The sequence below is a fragment of the Molothrus aeneus genome, chromosome 1 (genome assembly GCF_037042795.1).
Source record: "Molothrus aeneus isolate 106 chromosome 1, BPBGC_Maene_1.0, whole genome shotgun sequence".
In the NCBI taxonomy this organism is placed as follows: Eukaryota; Metazoa; Chordata; class Aves; order Passeriformes; family Icteridae; genus Molothrus; species Molothrus aeneus.
In genome coordinates, this window is record NC_089646.1 from 59,569,901 (window position 1) to 59,593,457 (window position 23,557).

Consider the following 23,557-nt stretch of genomic DNA (forward strand, 5'->3'; position numbering starts at 1 on the left):
ATTAGCAATATATTTTCCTTTTACAAAATAGAAGAACATTCAGATGTATATAGGATAACATATGTGCTTATAGAAGAAAAAAGGAAAGCGTGTTTTGAAAAAGTGACGATTTATTATATTTACACTTCATTTCAAATATGCAGTAATGGAAGGGTTAGCATGGGAGGAAATAGAGAACTATTTAAAACAGATGGAGATATAAACTGTATATTATGCTTTTGGAGCAGTATAACAGGCCAACCCCTGCCTTCTCCAGCAGCTTTTCATGATTTTGAACTACATTTTACTTAAAACCAGTAAAAGAATTCTTTAAGTTTTTCGAGAAACAATTTTCTCTGTTCAGAAGTAAAGCTTCTTTAAAAATACCTATGTATATCTACCAGAAATTATTTATTCAATCTCAGAAAGAAACAAGAAAGTGTAACACAAGTTATTACTCTTTCACACTCTCTGTACTTACCTTCTGATCTTGGTAAGGGTTGGGGGTTCCAGTACACCAGATGAGGTACAGTAACTGGTTGCAGTTATGAAGCTGAAATCATTCAGCAGCTCTAGAACTGGTCTTGGCAACATAAAGAGCAAGTAACTTCACTGGGACAACAGATATCATTTTGGAGGCTGATCTCGTGACTTGTTTTGGAAATTACTTGCTCTCAAAAGCCATTCTTACTTATTATCATACAATATTGCAGTAGCAATGAAGTGCAAAAAAACCCAGCATCCTGAGTGCTATTCCAGAGTCTTTTCAGAGGAAGACATATGGTACTCTTACTCACGCTGTACAGTATCCTCTTGCTATAGAAGATCTGTTCCCACTGGAATAAATCACAGTACTACCAAATATTGACTTTAACATCTAATTACTGACCTACCCATGCCTATAGGTACTTGTAAAAGTACTCAAGCAAATGTGTAAAATATTACTGAGAAACAAAAATCAGTAGTCTAAATCTACTCTTACATTAGCATATTCATAGAATTACATTTAGAAATTTTATAAAAGTTATCAGATTTCAGAATGGTAAGCTGATATACCTGTTTTATCCGTTAGTAAATAAACTAATCGTCCCAATTCTTCTGGTATGGTGCTAGTTCGAACAACTGTTCCAGGAATATTGTCATCTTTCATAATCATCCACCCATAGGCTGCCTTACCCATGTCCAAGTTGACACGTAAACTGCAAAGGAAATTTATACCATAATCAGTGTGAATATTAGGCAAAATGAAAATGATAACCATAAAAATAACAACAGAAGCTCTTTTCTGTATATCTGAAAAAAGAAAGATCTTAAACCTATGTGCACCAAAATTTTGGAAGACTGCTTTTTTAATGTGTTTGTAGAGTACATATCACAGGCTTCATCCCAGACTTTTAGAAGATATGGCTATATCAACAAATGCAGTATCATCAGCATTCTGCATGAGACAGATTCCAACACTTTGTGAAGACTCTTGACATAATTACATTACTGATCTTATACAGAGGAATAACATATAGCAAGAATAGATTGAGCAAGAACAGATTCAAGTCAGTTTTTATCTACTAAAAAAACCACAAACACCATATAGGTTCTCTTTATGATGTGAAATTACAAATATTTTTGTACCTTTTCAAGTCAATGGTGTTTTTTTTTGTTTTTTAAAAAACAACCAACAACATTATTTCTTTAATATAGTACAACTATATTTGTCAATTGCTCTTTCCCAAAAAAACGATATTTTTGTCCTTCCCAAATTGTAGCTAGAGAGGGTCCATTGTAAAAGGACAAAAATGCAAAGCAGCAAAATGCACCCTTGTGATACCACGTTGGCATGAAGTAATCTTTTGGTTGCTCACTAACAGAAAATACGCAATTTGCAGCAAGTTTTACTGATTAGACATAGAAGTCCAAAATCAAAAGTATGTTTTTCCAGTTCACTCTGTGCATTAATTTTTTAATATTTCCATGTCTTCATCATATAAGAACTAAAATGGACCTTGTATTCCTATGTTACAATAAAAAAGTCTTCACTCGTTTAATCACATTAATCTTCCCCATAATAAAATGTTCCAACATAAAACTCTATCCACCTTGTTCTAAACCATTAAAATGCTACTTTCCTCTGGCTATTCACCATGTTTCTGTTGCCATGTCAGAGGAGCAGTGACTAAGAAAAAGGCATATGTTGATTTCTCTTGACTCTGCTCGAACAGAAATACTGAAAAGACAGGTAGCTATATGAACTACTGAGGTCACTTGGTCTGTTCAGCCTGGAGAAGGGGAGACTGAGGGGAGACCTCATCGTAGTCTATAACTTGCTTCTAAGGGGAAGAGGAGGGGCTGATCTCTTCTCTGTGATGACCAGTGAAAGGATCTGAGGGAATGGCCTGATTTGTGTAAGGGGATGTTTAAATATTAGAAATATATTGAATGTTAGAAAAAGGCTCTTCAGCCAAAGGATGGTTGGGCACTGGCACAGGCTCCCCAAGGAAGATGTCACAGCACCAACCCTGACGGAGTTCAAGGTGTGTTTGTACAATGCTCTCAGGCACACGGTGTGACTCTTGAGGATGGTCCTGTGCAGGGCCAGGAGTTGGACCCGATGATCATTATGAGTCCCTTCCAGTTCAGCATATCCTGTGATTCTGCAAACTATTTGTAGCTAAGTTGCTATCACAAGAGTCCCAAGTTAAGCAACAGGTTAACAGTAATGTAATTCTTAGAACTGTTCAAAGGTACCTATCAAGGTATCAATGCACTTCAGACATTTTTGTAACAGTCCTGACATCATCCTGACTTAACTGCATAACAAAAAGAGCAGCTACCAGGAATTTTCATCTGTCCTCTTGGAATCACAGCATCAGACTGTGGATTACCTGAGGTAACAGTGGAGGGAACATTGAGTCACAATCTGCACTATCCCATAAAGAAGAGATGCATATAATTAGAATTATGAGAGCATCTGAAATTTTGACGCACACTGAAAAAAAGTTTATTCTACATCCCCTACCTCCTGAATTTGTACAGCAGAAGACAAAATATGTTGCCACAGAAAAGAAACATATGCTTTAGGCACAAGATTTACTATTTAGGATGGTATTTTATGCTTTAACTACATCTTATTTTCCCACCAAAATCGGCATCATCTGAAAATTATCCTTCTCTGTGGTGATATACCCCAATTAGTCCTGCAATATTTTCCAAAATTTCATCTGTCTTCAGACATGCAAATACATATAACAAAAGGACAGACAACAGAAGGAGGACTCTACAGATTCTTTTTACTGAAAATGCTACAGTATAGCGAGAAAAATACTGGAAGTAACTTGCCTCACACTGGTTAACTACAGTTCTACCCTATCTTACTCATTCCAGAGCCAGTACTGGGCAAACTGCATTCTTATTATGCTTGTCTGTTAACTTTCAGAGTGAATATAAAGACCAAAGCAACACACTTCACACTGAAACCAAAGGAACAGCAAAAGCTTTACTCCTCTTGGGTATGCAAACCTGCTAGTTAGCCAGTCAAGAACAAAGGATGCAGTCTAACTTGACAAGAGATACACGAGCACACTTAAGTTAATTTAAAAACAGATGGACATTTGCTCTAGCCACTAGCAAGTGGATTAACTGAATGATGAAAGCTCCTCACCACCCCACTTCAAAGAGGCATTTAGGCTATCTACCAAGACAGAGATTCTGAGATGGACACTCCATTTAAGCACTTCAGTCTCAGGTACATGGCACACACAGAGAGACGTCTACATGGCTGCTCTACCAATGGAGATCTGCAGCTGCTCAGATAGGAAAAACTGTGCTTTGGTAAGATAAAATCAGAAAAGCCTCCCAAAGCTGAAGTGCAGCAGGCATCTTTACTTGCACCTTTTATAAGCATGTTTATCACCTTGTTTTGATGTTCTAAACACTCCATGCATTTAACTATAATATACTTGAATATAATTTAAAGGTAAGGAAAAAAGATAAGAAAACAAGACTCTAACTTCTCTTGTTGAGCAGTCAGGAGAAATCCATATTTCAAAGTATTATGGCATTTTAGGAATTACTCTAGCTTTCCAGCATGCACTGCTAAGTAGAACAGAATGTACCCCGTTTATGCTGATGGACTTAATAGCTGGCACTGCTGGTCTATAGAGAAATAATGTCTCCCCAATGACTAGGACAGTCCAGCTTTCTAGCACACAGAAAAATATTGGGTATATGCTTGAATTGTTAAGATGAATAAAGAATTAAATGGGAATAAAAATGAGTGCCATAGATTAATTTTTTAGTATTAATTCTAAAATTTGCACACTGTATCCTTTTCTGACTTCCTTCATTTAATGCTTTTTGTCTTAGAGGAAATCTTTATATTTGAAATCATTGTAGCCTATTGCTTAGCACATTATGGAAACTGATGCAATAGTAAAAATGCCGATGGCCTATTAATAGTGAGTTTGCTTTTGAAACTAGAAACCTCTCCAACAGAGCTTCACAGGAATGGATAAAAATACTTCACTGAAAAGTCCAAGAATTTTTACATAATAAAACAAGGAGACACTAAGCTTACTCAAAATAAAGCTACTTTCAGTGCCTGATAATATTAGCTATAATTTCTCATAATTTCTTTGCAGACTTTAGGAAACCTCATTATATAAGCAAAACATTTTAAATTCACCATTTTTCAAATCCTTCTCAATTTAATCCAAATTAACAAACTTCAAACATATCAGTTATTCATGAAAACACACAGAACAGCATCCAACGTAGCATTAGCAACTGTTGCATTAGTAACACTAATTTTTAGCAAACCAATTAACATGCAATATTTAGGCAGAGTATGTTAATACAGGAATTTGAAGGCTGTTGCAGAGAATGAGAATATTTAGCAAGCACAGTAATACGTTTCTGGTCTCTCCACCTCAGCACTAGTTATCCTAAAGCAGGAAATCCTAAGGCAATTTTTATCCAGCTTGGGGATTTATTCCATTAAGAGCCAGGGTTTCTCTTCAATTCAGCCTCAGGACAACATTTCAGAATCCACACTGCTTTTAACTATATGTTAAAAACTAATAGTTCTGCTCTTATTCCCTCAAAAACAACACCAGTGTTTTAGATTAAACATTCCTATTTACAGGATTTCTAAATTTCTTTTTTTTTTAACAAATTGTAATGATGTAAGGTCCCCTTCTAAAGGTGTCTGATTTGGGTTTTTTTTGTCAAAAGGACAAATTTGCCAATAAGCAAAGGCCTTCACTGAGAAAGTTTGACAAATACATTTAGAAACTCCAGTAACATGCTACCATTCATGACTCAGTGAAAAGCAATCAAGACCTAATGAAGGTAGCAAGGACAATTTTGTGAACAAAGCGATATTGTGTCGATAAAATTCAAGTATGATTTTGACTAAAAGTCAGATCGTAGGTTTTTTCCTAACTTCCTGAGCTTTCTGTATATCCCTGCTTTCTTGAAACAGCCATAAGCTATAACTGATATATGCATTATTCAAAATGCAGGAAAAAAATGGCATAGTTTTTAAAATATTGGTCAAAAAAACAACCAAAAATATTTTCAATTCAATATGCCTGGAAAGTTAAATCTTCACAGAAACTGATTTTTTGGAGCCTAGTAACTGGTATTAACTGTCATTAAACAGATAAAAATAGAACAAAACAGAAGTTACTTCATTTAAACACAATATCATATAAAGATCTAAGCAAATAAAAATCAACCTATAGGTCATCCTTTAATTTCCCCATCTCTCATATTTTATTTGACAAGGAAAATGGAATATGCTATGTGACAACTACACCAGGTGATACAGTCTAGTTGGCTAGAGTCAGCTAGAAAAATGCCTAAAAATGCTAGGGAACATGGAAAAACTCAGATAATGGATGAAGATAATCATAGTGAGATTTACTTTGTTTTGAACAGTCTGTCAAGGAATTGCTTTATATCCTCTTTCCCTGATAAATCTTAAGAAATTAAAATAGCTTGACTTTTTAGGGCAGCAGATTGCCTATGGAGGCTCCCTGGGCTATGGTTTCTGCATATGGAAAAAGAAAACATCAATGTCAAACACTTTCAAGGGCCAAAAGTTTCTGGGGGTGTGGGGCTGTTCAAAACATTTTGTGCATAATGAGTCTAACTTACAAACAGTTTAGAGATGGACTGAGCTTTTGATATCTGTTTATTACTACTTTTTCTCCATTTTTCTTGATTCCTTGTACACCACAGAATGTGTGCAATGTTGGAGGCTGATTTTTTGAAGGTGAGTGTTGGGTAAGTGTTGCTTATAGGGGTGGTTTTTATTTTGCAGTGCTGTTGGGTTTTTTTTACAGTTGTTTTATGTTTATACTTCTATAGTCTAATATACCCCACAGTAATACCCTGCACAAAGTAAAGCAACACTGATCTAGACGAGTATTTAGGATGCAGCTGAAACAAAAGGAACCAGCTTCTTTCTGAAGCATCTGAAAAGTTCCTCTTCCTATTAATGATAGGAGAGGCTGCACAGAGATCAGTTAAACTCTACTTACTCTATCATCATCTTCCTGATGATCTTCACCAAACATGTCTAGCCATGAAAAGCTGTTTTTATTGCATACCTGGAATTTCCCTTGCTCTGCAAACCAAAAGCCAAACAGAACTGCAAAAAAGTTCCACAATTAGAAACTTCCTGAATTCTCTAAAACTATCAAGCAACACATTTCATGTGTGCCTGAGTCCAGATATGCTTTGCCTCTACCAGTGAATCCTAATCTCTGACATTTCATTTACATCTTTAAGTTCATTATTTCCCCCACATAGATATTTTAAAAATAATGGGAGGGTACAACACCTGGTGCTTCGATGTCATTTGCTTTGTAATTTTCATCTTTGAGAGTTTACACTCAAAACAGAGCCTAAAAATTAAGTCATTCCCATGCTTAACATACAGAAGAGAGGAAGGGAAGTGTAGTCAAGTTTAAACACCAGCATGATTGGTGTTCATCTTGCTGACAGTGTGGGAAGCAACCCTGTATTTATGAAGATTCGGGTTGAAGAAGATTTGGTAGAGAAACAGATAAATCTCTAGGGAGGAAAGCATTCTGTGAAAAATTCCTGTCTGATGAGCTAAACCAACCTTATTCTCTAATACTTTTAGTTTTTATATTATCTCTCACAAAAAATTGTAAATTGGATTAGATGCATACTAGAAGTTATTTTTGGAGAAAAACTGTTCCACAAGTCCACTATAGAACTCTCACATTGAAAATGAGCTGCTCAGTGAAAATGTTTTTTTAATGGCATATGTTGAACTTTCAATATAGAATAAAATTTATTTACAACACCTAGATGGCCTTAATCCTCTTGCATCCAGTAACAAAGACATTAAAATGGTTAAAAGTTATCCTTTAGTTAGAAGTGATCCCCTTTTTTCCCCTCCCCTGGAAGTTTTAAAGTACATGTCTGGTAAAACGTAGACTTAACCATTTGAATGGAGGCCTTTTTGCCTCTTCACACGGATAAATTGCTTAATATGCAGTAACTGTGTGTGTATGGGGAGAGGGGGGTGAGGGCAATATGATTGAACAGCATCATTCAAGCAGTAAAGGAGTTATGACCGTGACAGTGTTTAGAAAGATATTCCAAAATTGTGGTTCCAGCAGATTTGCCAGAACCTTCTCCTTCAACTTCCCACAGAATCAGTTTCTCTTGCAACACAAAAGTACTCTAAAAATAAAGTCCTAAGTTATAAAATGTTAAGACAGAGGCTTCCTGAGGATCCCATTGGTCAAATATGATACAATTTCCTTCACACAGACATGTACTTTAAAAATGTGATCACAGTAATGTGTAAGTAATGTAAACTTAGATTAAAAGGCCTATTGAAATCCTCCTGTTATTTTTCTTTTCTTTACTATGTGAACTTGAATATTGTGTGCATGTCTGAGGGGACAGGTCTTAAATCTAGCTACAGTTTAGATGTTGCTAACTCTGGCTGATCACTGGGCTTACTGAATGATGTATCTCAAACTTAACAGTTCTAAAGAGGATCTAAAATTAACAATTACCTTAATCTAAACACTGGGTATTTTAACAGGAGACAGTATGTCCATTTTGCAAAGGCAATACCCATGCAAAGAAAATAATTCAGTTCAGAGGCAGTGTTCTCACTTCTGTGTCCACAGAAGACTTGATTACACACATGGATATTATTTCGTGTTCCAGTTTATCTGCAATTTGAATATACAGTACTCATGCTTAATGAATTAATTAATTCAGGGCAAGTCTCTACTTGGTTACACATTAAAACTCCTCTCATTGTAAAAGAGCACTTACATTATTCAGCCATCCAATTTAAATTAATCATTATTGGGGCAAAATGTCTATATTTTAACCAGAGAAATGGAACATTTTTAGTATTTAAGGCATTAAAAATAAAATTCCATAACGTGTCTAGCAGTTCATTCATCTGCATGCTTCCTGAAACCACCTTCTCATATACCTTGTATCCTTATTAATACATTTATGCTAGCAAAGGATTAGATATCCTGATTACTCCAGCAAGATGAACATTATACAGAAAAAATACAACAGTATTGTTTTCTGTACAGTGATCCTTCAAGAATCAGCAGATTTGTTGGCACCTTCTCCTACAGCTTCCTGATAAGATCAATTTCCTTTGCAATGAGAAGCAAGTATAAATTTCAAGAAAGCCACATACAGTAAATTTAAGCAACTGTATTTTGCTTTCATTCTTCTACATACCTGATTGGGATGATATAGGAAAACAGGAGGAGGAACCGGAAAAGGTTGCGATACCACGGGCCTACAAATCCTTGCAAAGTGACCATAACAACTGATAGTGCAACTAAAGCCAAAAACAGGGCTTTGGTCAGTTGATTCAGCTCCAGGTCCAGCAAGCCAACCTGGAGGAAGAAAAAGAAATCAAGTTAGTCAGGAGTTTTTCTTAATTTATGCTTCTGCAATGCAAACAATTAGCATTATTTGCTTTGGTTATTCCTACCCATTAAAAATCCATGCACTTACAACTATTAACTGAACTTTGATAATTGCATTGATTGTTATTCCAATGCTTGCACACAAAAGATGTTCCCTGGTTTTGTGGCAATAACAATTCCTAGAACCAATATGAAGTGTCCCAGCCAAGTCTTTTGAATACCTTCAAATCTGACACATCCCTTTTCCATTCCTTGTTCTAGGACAGGAACACAGAAGGGCAAGGAGAAAACATAATTACAGATTAACAAATGAGCAGGGAAAACTTTCTTCTGTCATGCTTGCAGCAAAAATACTGGCACGGGGTATTACCCATTGACTGCTAGAAGATCAAATACCTGTTAGATTCAAGAACCAACAGGCACGAGACAGAGCCTGTGACTTCTTATTCATGTGACAAGTGCACTGCAACTTGTCACTGTGCTCTCATCCCACTCTGTAAATCTGAACCAATGCCACAAAAACAATTTTTAATTGTATAAAGCTTTCACTTATCCAATATAATAATAAAAACAACAATCAAGTGGAATATCCATTTTCAAACCAATATAGTGAAACAGGGCTTCAACTGCACATGAATAGAAAGGTATTTGATTTAGAAACATTTTAAGTAAAACATTAGGAGAAGCTATCCTTCACCCACTGTTTCTCACGAAAGAAATATATTTAAGCTATGTAACTAAGACTCTCGCCATTTCAATAACGTATGATGTAAGCTAAGGTATTTTTACTCCACTTTTTGGGATGGTCTAGTAGTCGGTAAAATATGTGGGAAAATCGTGTCAGGAAGAGTTTCCTAGGCCCCATCACAGATGCCCCTTTTATCTCCAAGTCTTGCCAGTAAGAGCAGTAAAACATAACACTTCCTTAGATAACAAACAGGATGCAAAAAAAGCACTTTAAGTACAGTTCTTAAAAATTCCAGCAATCTTGCTTACACATGGGCTGTCCCTTTCCTAGAGAAGCAGGCAGCTGAAGACCACAGCGGCTGATTTATCAGCTGCATTTAAAAAGCAGCACAACGAGGACAAATATCTTGCAATTTCCGCTGCTTCAACTACTACATAGTTTATGCTTGAATTATTGAGAAAAATAGGTTTTTGGATTAAAATGAAGAAAAATGAAGCCAGGGAAGTAGAGCATGTTTCAAAGCCCAGATCTTTTTGCGTTGACAAAGGCAGCCTAAGTTTCAGGCCTCGCTGAGGATCAGATGAAGTCATTATTCATTCAGTCAGGGAAAAAAGACTCAATTACCTCAACCTAAAGATGCTATCAATGAATGCAAAGTGCATATTTTACTCTATTCATCCAAATCCCATTAAAAAGTGAAAGGAATGATTTAATCTGGCCTTCTAGAGTTGGTCTTTTTTTGTAATAAAATAAAGAATCACTGTCTTGCAATATGCATAACTACTACCTCACACTTTTTTTTCCCCCTGCATCATGGTAGTGAAAGCCTATCTCTCCCCTCTCCACCCCCCATAAAAAACCCCACCCCAGAAGAGAAATGAATAAAGAGCTTCTTTGGAAAGAATGCCACTTTTAGGACAGAAACATTAAATTTAGTCCACTGCATACTGATATGTAGCTAACTCAAAGCATCGATACCTTTCTAATTGATGAAGACAGATGTGAATTTAAGTTTGGGACCCAAAAAAATGTGTTTGGAGAGGTATTATGACAATAAAAAAGTCAATGCTGAAAAACTTCTCACACTATAAATCTTTTGCTCAAGAACACTTGATTTGCCACTAATAATGCCATTCTTTTAAATATAGATCATACTATTTGCCATAGTAAATGTTAATGTTTTTCTTTACTATATTAAGTGAAGGCAATTGCAAAATTTTACTTAAGAAGGCACACAAAGAAAGTAAGTTTTAATAGAAATGCATTCTCCATTTCTCAAAAACTAGTTACTCCAATGTACTAAAAGATACTTAATTAGTTTAATTTTGTGCCTTTCCACTTAAACAATTTCTGCAGTCAACTAATGAAACACTGTTGAACTATCCAGATAAATTTAATGTAGAAATTCACTAATATTCTCTAAAATTCATCTGAATATTGGAAAAGTGGATAGACTTCATTTTAACTAGACTGTGATTTTACCAAAGCATTTGTAAAATATGCAATCTTACAAATGCTATTTCTTTTCTTTGGAAAATAGTAACTAGAATAGCTATGAAAATATTAGAAATAGATGAATTAAGAATTGCAGAAATTTTCCATGTTTATTGCTATTTCCTATATTAGTAAAACAAATTTTCTTCTACTTGTCATAATATTTGTTCTATTTGAAACAACATAACAAAATTAAACACACCACTGGAAATTTTTATCTCCAAGGGAAAATTTGTACATAATGTCTAAGAAAACCACAATAGTTTTGGAAAAGGGCTGCTCTAGGATAATGAAAATGAACACAATAATTGCCTGCATAATTTAAAATGCTACTAATGGCAACAGCCACAAATCCATTTAGCTCCTCTTTAATTTATGCACAGAGTTTTAAAGAGCTAATGGTTCAATAAAGTAATGGCTCATACCATCAATTGTCTACTTGCATGGTAAAAAGCTGACAAGTTTTTAAAATACTTCATATTTGAATGAGGCAATGATTCAAAGTCTACACTTTACATTCTGGGCCACAAGGTATAATTCATTATCTTATGAGAAAAATCTTAATTTAATTAAAAAGCTGAAAACAACAAGAACTTTTCTGGTTACTGAAATACAATCTGAACAACAATATTGCTGTTCCTGCCCTAGATGCTTAACTTTTAGGAAAGGTTATCTTCTGAAGCTATTATTGTAGCAATAGAACAATTCTTTTAGCATGATGAAACGTATATTACTTTGAAAATGAGAACTTTTAAAATGCTAGAATACTGCAATGCAAAATTTGATAATTAAATGTTATAAAATGGCAAAGATTTCTCAAAATAGTCTAGTGCAGCCATTTTTTATTCAATTACAGTTTAAAGTGCATTAGAAATAATTGCTCACGAATAGCCTTTAAATGTCCTACTTTAATACTATTGAAGTATTAAGGCACAGTCTTAGGACAGACTTCCCCCTGCAACCAAATTCCTCCACAAAGGTAATTATATTTCAGTAATCAGCCTGGTTCTGCACTGCCAAACACTACATTGACTACAATGAAATTTCATGGTATGCATGTTTGAGAGGGACTTGGGTTTTAATTTGCGCTGTAAACATAAAAATTTTCTTTCCTATTCTTAATACATGCTCTGAAATTAATTTATTAAGCCTTGAATACTAGTATATTATATATGTTTCTATTAGTTGTAGCATACACTTAGAGGTAAAAGGAATGTAACAGTAAATACCTCAAAAGACTAAAATTCAAGTAATACATCTTTCAGCTTCAGGGTAACAAAAACGAGGTTGGCCTAACAAAAATTATTAGTAGCATTCCATCATTTATAAAAAATTATATATATTTTACTGTACAGTCAGCTGCATTTATCCAAACCTCCAACACTTTCTTCAATAATCTGTTAAACTCTCCCCATAGTCCCTGGAAATAACAGAATACTAATCTGTGTTTAAAGGCTAAAAAAAGTGACACTTCCTTATCTAACTACCTTAATCTTTGACACTAAATCCACAAAGAGCAACTTTGGAATCTGTAAATGTTTCTTCTTCCTCAAGTCTCCTATGATTCAAAGACTTGGCTGCTCAGCAATCCCAGTAACCACATTAAGATAATATAACTATGAATCAAAACAAGTAAATTCAGGTTTAGGAAGCATCTTGCCTTAATTCCCTCTACTCATGCAATAGTCTCCACAAATATGTTTTTCTACAAACCTGACCTGATTAATGTCAAGCCTACCAAATCTTGCATACAGTATGGTACTCTGTTTAATCAATATCTTCCTCATTCTTTTAATCAGTAGATTCAAAGGTGGGAAAAGCAAAAAAACATAAAAAAACATAAGGTGACCATTTAGTAAAAAAAAGTCACCTATCCCTGCTTTTTCTGATATCAATTTTCAAACAGTCTCATCACTGGTTTAGCTGCAAGAGCAACAATGAAACCTTGAGAACATTTTCTGAAGCAGTAAAAACCTTTTACAAGTTTGATTAATTTTAGAATTGAGCAATAATGCAGGGGGAGGCCTGGTCTACTTAAGTTCATAAAAATGAAATAAACTTTAATTATTTAGTCCACTCCATTTGCCTTATGCAGAAGTAATAACCAGAAAATAGTTCATTTGATTCCAGTAAAATTTTCTGTCTTACCTTTGGCAAAAAAATATTCATCCTTCCTGCAACTGAACCTTCGTGCAAAGTAAAATATTTGGTATAATGTTAATACTGCAGTTTTATGGAACTGAATTAGGTCATTTCTACACTGATTGCAACAAATAATTTTAGATATTTAGTGTTAATTGTATCCCCAAAGAAACAAATTACTTCTCTGGATTCTTACATAAATCAGTCTGTTTCCAGCGCACAGCTATTGAAAACAGCAGAAATTTTAGAACCCAAGAAGAAATACAGCTCATTGCCCAATGAAACAGAAGCTCAAGTACACTTTTGTAGTGTTTTGATGCATATTTAAAACCAAAGGTTTAACTGCTCTTAAAAGCAGAATACTATTATTATGTTTTGCAATTACCCTTCTGACTTGCCTGGCTTTACTTTAACACTCTATTCATAAATTAATATTTATGTATTTTGAAATAAACTAATCACTTTGGATGCATAATTTCCTTTTGTTAATAGAAATATCTATAATTCTAAAAAAAAAAAAAAAAAGAAAAAAAAAAAAAGAGGACTCACACCATTCTTTCTCTCACTGCCTCATTGCCTCATTTATTCGTCCATTTTATATTGTTGCCTTTTCCAGACTCAACATCATGTGAGGCTGGATACTCGAATTGAAGCTTGAGAGTCCTCTCCGGGATTTTAGAGGTGGAGAGGTGCTTAGCTCTCTCTAGTTGTCTACTGCAATAGAAACTGTAAGTGAGCTATTTCCACAACTGCACTTCGGTAGGGCTCAGTTGTTTGAAGTAAGGCCCTCGTTTTGTCAAGTGCTAGTCACAGATTCCATAACTTTCTTAAGAGTGTCTTCTTTTTCAATTGTATCCTGGTTTACCTGAATGCCAACGATTTACTCTTTTTGTAGTAAAAAATACTGTTTCAAATGATCCCAATGAGAGAAACTGAACATGACTCACTCCTAATATCCTTCTGACCATAAATCTGGCTTTCATTAAGACTTTTGTGGCTTGGTAAACTACAGTACTGTCTGTACGTATTCTTCAATCCGCTGTTTTTTCTTAGAACAAGTCTTTACGTGGTGCAGGGAAGCCAAGACGTGGATATTTGGCTTTGACTCCGGCTTGCCCGAAGGCGGAAGGGAAGGCTGGGGCTGGCAGCGCTGCCATGCGCGCTTTGGTCAGCAGAGGGCGCCCGCGCCCGCCTGTGCCGCACGGAGCCTCGGCCGCGCTCGGCGGGAGCCGCTCGGAGTGAAGGGCTCGGCTTTGACACTTCGGAGAGAATGACTCGGCTTTGACACCTCAGTGTGCGCTCACACTGTTCTGCTTCCTCCCCAGCGACACGCTACACTTCATACACCTTTATACAGCCACAGTCTGGCACCTTAAGGCAGCAGCAGTCAGATGCCGTGCGACTATATGTTCTCCGACTTTGCTATATATTTGTCACAAACACAAATAATTAAAATGTGTACAGAGCACATTAAGAGATCGAAAAGGTTAACAGCCCCTTGAATTCCGGTATTCATACAGGGACTGTGCTGTATTACATACTCTCCTCCCATTAAAAGCTACCAGTTGAAAACATTTTCTCAAGAACACCCATCAATTTAGAATAAGTGCTTCAGTAATCTAAGATAACTAGTCATACTGGAAACTTCAACCAAAAACCTTCACACGGAAACTCTAATTAATCAGGATTTTTTTCAATTAAAAAAAAAATAGGTACACAGCACAGAAGAAATTTAAGCACTCGCAATCCTCCTTATATCTGATAAATATTGCTAAGACATGGAATTCTCAGGGGTGGGGGAAGAGCAGGATTTAAAGGTGCTTTATTTTACACTGCAACACTATCTTCAGATTTATATTGCATATGTACCTTTCACATGTGCTTGTTATACCTTCTTTAAGCTCAGCCATCATCAGCTTTGACTCAAGACTTTTCTACGGATGCTGTCATGTATTCAGGTCTTTCAAGGGTCAGAATACAGAATAAGCAGCTTTACACATTACACACTACTTTAAAACACACTCAATGGAGATGGCATTTCTTCAAATCTGAATTGGTTAAAAAACATTATTTACCCTCCCACAGATTAAGATAATCAGCTGTACCAAAATAACTGCAAATGGAGTGCAGAGAAAACTGGTTTCAAAACTTTTATTGTGTAAAATTTGCATATAAATAAATAAATGCAAAAATTTGAGATATATGTAAAAAAAATAAATAGCTCAGTAACAGGTACTACTTCCTTCAAGAAAAAAGAATTACAAAAGGGACCTAACAAATTGACAACAACAGCTAGATCTTTCATTTGCAATAATGTTGGGAATAGTAATATACCTACACTTCAGACCTGTGGCTGAAGTGTACCTGTCAGATCTGTGGCTGACTGGTCTAAATAACTTTTTCAAATAGAAAACTGCACAAATGTAGTATTTTCACAGCAGGGATTGCATTTGTGGGTTTTACATATAACACAGTATGTGTAATAATATTTCATAAATGGTATGAGAACCTTACTGCTTTTTCAAAGACATCTTTGAAATTGAATACTGGAAAATGGATGCCTACAGAAATCCAACATTTCTTTACTCCACATTCAAAAGAGGTGTTAGTAACTCATCTCCTCATAGACTATCTAGATTAAGCTATTAGCAGAGATTATTACATTTTGTAATGAGTTTAATCTCACACAGGGCTGGGGTAAGAGAGGTCAGAGCTAAGGTTATCAAAACACATGTCAATTTTTCCATTAAGAATATAATTAAATAAATGAAGCCAAGAACCCAGAAAGTCTAAGCTTATTTTAAAATTTCACAATTTCATTTCATCTCAAACTAAAAGTAAGCTTAAAAACAGTTGAAAGGATATGTTTTCCTTCCATCTTACTAGCGGTTAAATTCAGAGGTTCATTTTTAAAATTTCTTTCTAGGTAAATTACATACATAAAAGTTAATGAAAGTTGGAAAAAAACTTCAATGAGAAACACTGATATATTAAATTGGTGCTTATGCCCCAAAGTAGATGGAAAGCAGAGCTGCAACCTTTCTTCATGGAAATGTAAATGAAGTAATACAGTAGATACAACACACAGATTATTAAAGTGACTGAGGAAACTTTCAGAAGATGGATTAGCCAATAAATGCAAAAGAATAAATAAAAATTCTTGAATGAAGAATTAAAATTGGCAGTATGCAGTGATTCAGTAATTGGTGGAGCATTTCTACAACCTCTCTCCTCCTCTGATGTGTATACTCCATGTCCATCATTAAACCTGTCTCAGCACAGGTCCAGATACAAACAAAATCATCCAGGTATTCTTGCACAGGAAATCAGGTTAAAAAAAATGAACAGCACACATCACAAAGCATCTCAAAGTTTGTTTTGAAGCATTTAAATCTGATTCCTATTCATAAGGAATATTAATGTATATTTACATATAATAATATTCAAGAATAAATGGGAAAATGTGTGAGAAAGGAACTGAGAAAGAGCATTTTGACTGCATCAAACTTTTGTCTCTGGCCCCAGCTATTCCTGAGTATAAAATCCTGTTAGCCTGCAAACTGAGAAGAAATGTTTCAAAAAGCCTGAGATATATATATTGAAAGAAAAACTTGGTTTTAATTTTACTTCAAAATTAAATAGAAGCTTGAAAAATGCTCCATACAGTGGGAAATCAGCAATAGTCTCCTAAAAGATTAATTAAATGTCAGAATATATGGAAAAATGTCCAAGAAAGGGGAGTGACCCTTCTTCAAGTCTGAGTAGAAATACCAAAATAAATCCAGAGCAAATGTCCACAACCATTTAAGGCACATAAAAACCAGATTTTCTCAGTGAAGAATTGTAGATAAGATTTGATGTGCAACTTCTTACTAATATTATGTAAAAACATCAATTTTCAGACTCAAATAAGTAGAAGAAATTATGACCTGAGCTCTAAAATTTCTAGCTCAATTTAAATCCACTGATGTGCTTACAAATAAAACTGTCCTTCTGAAACAAATAGCAAATTTTTTAGATGAAGAATATCAACAAAAAGGTTTTTAGGATGGTTCCTAATTTTTTTTCTTTATACAGTTACATGTTATTCATAATCTATATAATGCCTGTATTACGAGTGCCTCCTGTGCTAACATAAACATAAAATATGTTTCAAGACAATTAACAGAACATGTTTCTTTGAAATTATTCTTGGGATCATACAAACAAATAAGCTTCTGGAATAATATTTTCCAAAATGTTGTCCATAAAGATCAGAAGTATTTAATTGCCTTTCTGGTCAGATATACAAAAGAGCTGTAAATATGTACAAATGCATATACATAACACATATTATGATTTTTGTACTTAATTCCAAATCTGTTTTTACCCACAGAGAGATTAATATTTCAAAAATTCTGCTTTCCTAAAGGTTTAAGAGCTGAATTTCATTATCAAAATTCAGCAATCAAGTGGTGTGTGTGTGTGCATATATGCAGGATGGTGGTTTTATTAAACAAAGCCTCATCTGAACAACAAAAATTAACTTTATAATATCACTACATTTTCGAGGATTTTTACATAATTAAATTTATCAGCTGAAATAGCTTTATTTCTATTAAGCAAGCAACAACAACCACAAAAAAATCCTATCATAAAAGTCAACTCCTTCTTTTTGTGTTTATATTCTTCAAGACATTTTATGAACCACTTCATACTTAATGGTTCGCAAGCAATCCCAACAGTTGGGAATTGTGTGAAAAGTTGCACAGATTGACAGATTAAGTGAAAAGGTCTGTATTAATTTTCCAAATAAAGAAATGCACTGAGTGGTATTTCACTATGATTATACTCCAAAGTACCAATTAGAACACATATCAGAAACTAGAGCAAGTTGACACTCTACAATAAAGCAAATAATTTCCAGTTGGAGGGGCAGAAAATGTTAATATGCAATGTTCAAGACTACAAGAATCTTTGTAAAAGGAAGTAGCTAATAAGGTTTAATGATGCATGTCAGGAAGCCACAGTATGTAGGGAAACACAGCTGGCTTCATTTTGTAAACTATTTGATATACACATCTTTCTAGTTCATGATTATCAGCTGTGCAAGTGCCACAGGGGACAGTTTAGCCTTCAGATCAGGATATTCTTCTTGTTCTCTAAATTACAAGTAAAATACATTAATATAATATGGTGCTGTAGGCTAGTGCCCTGACAAAAGCTTATCAGCTTACAAAAAGATTAAAGAACTCTTCTGTAAGATTCATTTTGAACAATCTCAGCAGAATAAACAGGCTGAAGAATACCGAAATAATAAATATATTTATAATGCAAATCTACACATATTTTTGAATGTCAGATTAAACCCTGGAAGTTACTAAAATAAACATGAAATGTCATTTATATTAATTCATACCATTTCATGAGGCATGTACTTCTTTTATTATTAAATTAATATTAATAAAAAATCATGGGTATTATGGACTGCAGCTATACAAAGCAGTATGTCTCCTGCTTTACTGCACTCCAAGTTGCTCAGTGACTGCAATATGCAGGTGACAGCAATTAGCAGCAGATGACAGAAGCACTTTGAATTTGCACCAGATGGTAGCTAAGGGTCATTGGAAGCTAGCAGACCTTCCACAAGGAAACTGTTGTGCAGTACAACTATAAAACACTTCACTACTTAGAAATAAATTATTCAGGTTCTCAAAGAAAATTGGAAGGTCAAAATAGAATATAAAATATAATGCAAGGCATTAAAAGCTCACCTAGTGTTTACAGAATTAAATACATTTAAAAATAAAACAGTGCATACAGAGCATATCTCAGCCTCACAATGGGGAGAGTCATTACAAAACTAGTAGGAACATCAGCTAAACAATTCAAACCTGTGTCCCAAAGGAGGGGATACATAAACACACTTCTTCTTCAGTGCATGAATAAGATACTGACTGAATACATGCTTCAATGCAAGAGGAAAAAAAGGCCAGGGGAAGATTCATACGTGGAATACAACACTTAAATGGATGCCCCTCCACACTTCTGCTGTGCCCTCAAATGTACTGTTTCACAGCTCAAACACAATTAGGTGAATCTCATTTGCAAAAATTAATTCCTACAACCTCCAAATTTATAAATACACACAAATTTGCTTTGATTTTTTTAGCTGTAAATCAAGAGTGAGATCCCCTTAGACGGAGCACAGTGCTGCACCAGGCACTGCAAGCCATGGAAAGATAAATTGATTTGAACACAAAGGATTAAGTAATGAAACAGTAATAGCTGAAACAAAACCCCAAAAGTGAGAATAAGAGGTGGACATAGAGCCGGAGAACCTTTGGGAATTTCGAAAATATGTATAGATAAGGTCAATGAAATGGCTACTCAGCTGCTTATGGGGGAATTTCTTCTTGTGCATAAAACTGTTAAAAAATCAACAATGCATTCACAAGTTGGAGCCAACAACTTGATAGCAGAGCAGATGAAAGATACAAGAGTTTTGATAAAAGTAGCTTTAAAAGGAAGGTGACAGGGCTGGATAGGCTAAGGAGGAAGGAACCCATGGAAAGATGCAGTTAAGAGCTGAAGAGGTGAACCAGGATCATCATCTTTTATCATCACAATATGAGTGCACACTAACCAAGACAGCATTTTTTAAGGTAAAAAAATTGTGACAGATTATTTGATAATCTCATCTGATCAAAGACTTAAACTTTCTTCTTCAAAAATATACTACCTTGTCAGAGAAAAAATGAGCACGTGTAAGATGTGCAAAGAGAAGAAAGAAAGAAAGAGAGGGAGGGAGAGAGAGAGAGAGAGAGAGAGAGGGAGGGAGAGAAAGAAAGAAAAGAAAGAAAAGAAAGAAAAGAAAGAAAAGAAAGAAAGAAGTAGGTGGAACTAGTAAAAGTATTAGACCAGAATAATAGGGTGGAGAAGCAGAACAAGGCAAGGGGGAAGGTAGTCAGAAGAAAGATATATTGAATACAAAGCACTGGTGCTGGCTGAATCTCTTCTAGAGACCATACATATAGTAGGGAATCACAACTAACTGCATCAAAAAGGTTTTCAACAGTTCTTTCAAAAACCCAAAATAAACAACTGTCCAAGCACTGTCAAACTTAGACTAGAAAAAGAGCTCTATGTGATAGGCAAAACAAAAAAACAAAACAAACCAACCAACCAACCAACCAACCAAACAAAAAAAAAAAAACAAAAAAAAGCCTATCCCTCAAACCCAGTAGGCAGCAGTAAGAATCTTCTTTTCTTTCTTGAGCTGAGTCACAAGTCATCTATCTTTGCTTTTACAAAAGAAAACATTTGAGTGGATTCCTTGGAGACTATGAGATTAAGAAAAGATTCCACAATGTCTCGAAATCATAAAAGAAATGAAACTGAATGCTGTTTTTTATAAACAGTATTTTGGGATACATTCCAAAAGATATGATGGGAAGGAAATGAGCTTTAAGAATATGAAGAGCAATCCACTCTTTACAAACTAATCCACAATCTAAACCACATTATTTTCATCTGGTACAAACTGGAATGCTGGTTTCAATGCTTAATGTATCCACAGGCTTGCTCTCTGAACTGAGGTAAAAAAGAAGGGCAAAGACTGTATTTGTTAAAATTATGACAAGCTTGTTACTTCAAGTGTCAAACACAACTCAGTAAATTATCTTAGTTATGATCACTATATGTTCAGCCTACACCAAAACAAATAGTATGTTATGATATGGAGAGAACTTTCCCTCTAGATATCCATCATTGTAAACTAAGATTTCAGGTCATGTGAATCATGATGGTTTCTAAGCCTCCACTAATTAGAGAAATACATGAGACTTCAGTTGCATGAATTACTGAGTCACATAAAAACCTCAAAAGATTTTTTTATACTTGCTCTACACAAAGAAAGGCTATCCAATAATAACAGTAAATAATAATTCATGCTTGCAAGCATCCAAATAGAAGTTTTGAAAATTGGATGAGCATCTGTTCTAAGAATGCTCTGCAAGTCTTAAACATCCTAGTTTCTGACATTTGGGACATCCTTCTTTCATAATAATTGTAAAAAATAGTAATCAATATACTTTCAACTTACCCATCACTAAAACTAATAACTCTATCATTTCTTATAGAGTTTCCATATTAGAAAAAATTAAGCCCAGAAAAATATGAAAATAATTGCAGAAATAATGAAAATTATGCAAAAGACATTATATAGGCTTTTCCTAATAACAGCTAGAGTTCATAAGGACCTTAGGCACACCTGACTTTCTACACAGTTGCAGCATCAAGTTTTTGGAACTATATATCAAAGAAATGTGTTTGCATGCATCTTAACTAAGGAAAAAATAATTCCAAAAATAAGGTTTCAGATTTCCTATAAAATACACACAATAAAGAAAAAAACAACAACAACAAAAAAGTGCTGACTGTGGTACAATTGTTCTTATTAACAAACACCAAGTCCACAGAACATAACCCTAATGTAGGAAAATGCACAGCAGCCTCCTTCCACAACATCAGTATTTTAGTTGCCACCAGTTTGGCTTGCTCACAGCCAGGAAGCACTTGCAGGCAGAGCCTTCTGAAAATGGTGCAGTCCTAAGCCATGGGATGAGGTTCCAAGTACCCTCTGAGAGGCCATGCCCTTTGCCCCTACCCTCATCTCCCAGCAGCTGCATTTTGCCAAGGGCATGCTTAAATTCTGAATGGCAACAAAGCCAAAAGGAGCAATGCAAAGGTAAAAGCAAACTCCCTCAGCTGATTAGCAGCAGTGGAGGCAGCAGCTGAGAGGAAATAGCCATCAGGGTCTCCCTCTTTGAGAGCTTACTAGTATATTCCACACAAGCCAAATGTGCTTTTGCACTGTCTCCTGTAGAATGACAACATTTCAAATGATTTCTTTATTTTACCATAAATCATTAATTTTAGCTTAGGTTGTCCTAGGTAAAATACATGTAATTTCTGGTGAATAAGCTAAATAGCATGCTGTTGCTATTCCATAACTTGATCCTTTTAAAGAATTGTTCTGACAATTTTGTGAGGTTAATCTATTTTAATAGATTTATAGAGTACTTCAGAAATGGTGTACTCCACCACTGATCCTTCCTTAAACACCAGTGTGAAATGACATTGAACTACTGAGACAAATTCTAACCTACATATGTTCTAAAAATACTAAGATAACAAAACCCAAGCAACTTTTTCATGGGAGTCTCCAACATGGGATGAGAGATATCACAGAACATCAAGTAACATTCTTGATGAGAATCGCCAGAATTTAGGACTCCAAGTTAGACATGGTTTGTGGCTTGCCATTAACATTCCGGCATATATCAATTTTTATCCTTCTACAGCTTTGCAATAGGGAATAAATTTACCACTGTAGGAATTTTACAGCTGTGAATAAATTATATGGCTTTGCAAAATCAGTGCTAGAGTTTGGCATGAACTCTAAAACACACAGTAAACTCATGAGTATACCCAGAGTATAGTGAGAATTCTCTCCCACTACTGAAGGGCCGTTGCCTCACTTGTTCTGTATATTGTTGTATAGCACTGAGTTTGTTTAGAACTAAACTCTGTAAACAAAAAGTGGCACCAACTTAAAAAGGACAGCGATTCAACATCCACGTCCCAAGCAGCGGCACCTTAACACAGCACAGCCAAGCTCTTCAGCCTGGTCCTTGAGCAGCATTCTGAGTGCCTCAGGCACCACACAGCAACACAGTGTACCACACAACTTACATGCAGCCAGAAAAGACCTATCACGTGCCTGGTATAGCAATTGCATGATATGTTTACTTGTTGGTTTCAGAACAAATAAGAAATTAGGGCATAGGTTATTCTGTAACTTTGACTTGTGAATTGATAGCAGGCCACATCATGGAACAACTTCTTTAGCTTAGGGATACAACAGCAAAGTAGATAAGCAAGTGATGATCTAATTATTTTAAGATGCCAAAGAAAATACATGAGGATCAAGTTTAAGGCTACAGTCATCACATACATACAAACCCATATATATCATGTGTACACAACCCCAAAATTAGTGGATTTTGAAACCTAAGAGTACTGTAAAACATTCAGCTAGGTTGGATGAGAAAAGAAGTTGAATACCTTAAACTGACCACTCTCAGCTCCTGTCTCTTTTGTGGTTCTTCTGCTTTCCCCCACCCCACCTCCTTTATCTCTGTGCCTCAGTCTCCCATTTGCAGTATTACCATTTTATTTCTTTAGAGGAGAACAATGTAAAGAAGAAGAGAATAAAAATATATACACCATTACTTGAAAAGCATTGCTAATGGGGATAAAAAGT

General features: G+C 35.2%; 1 protein-coding gene across 2 annotated transcripts in view; it reads right to left on the reverse strand.

The window, feature by feature from the left end:
* Positions 1–23,557, reverse strand: part of ATP9B (ATPase phospholipid transporting 9B (putative)) — a 150,430-nt gene that overhangs the window by 37,423 nt on the left and 89,450 nt on the right. For both annotated transcript variants that reach the window (XM_066557873.1, XM_066557863.1), the window contains exons 12-13: positions 8,734–8,894; positions 1,036–1,178 (exon numbers count right to left, since the gene is read on the reverse strand). In XM_066557873.1, coding sequence (XP_066413970.1) covers positions 1,036–1,178; positions 8,734–8,894 — 304 coding nt within the window. The remainder of the gene's footprint in view (positions 1–1,035; positions 1,179–8,733; positions 8,895–23,557) is intronic.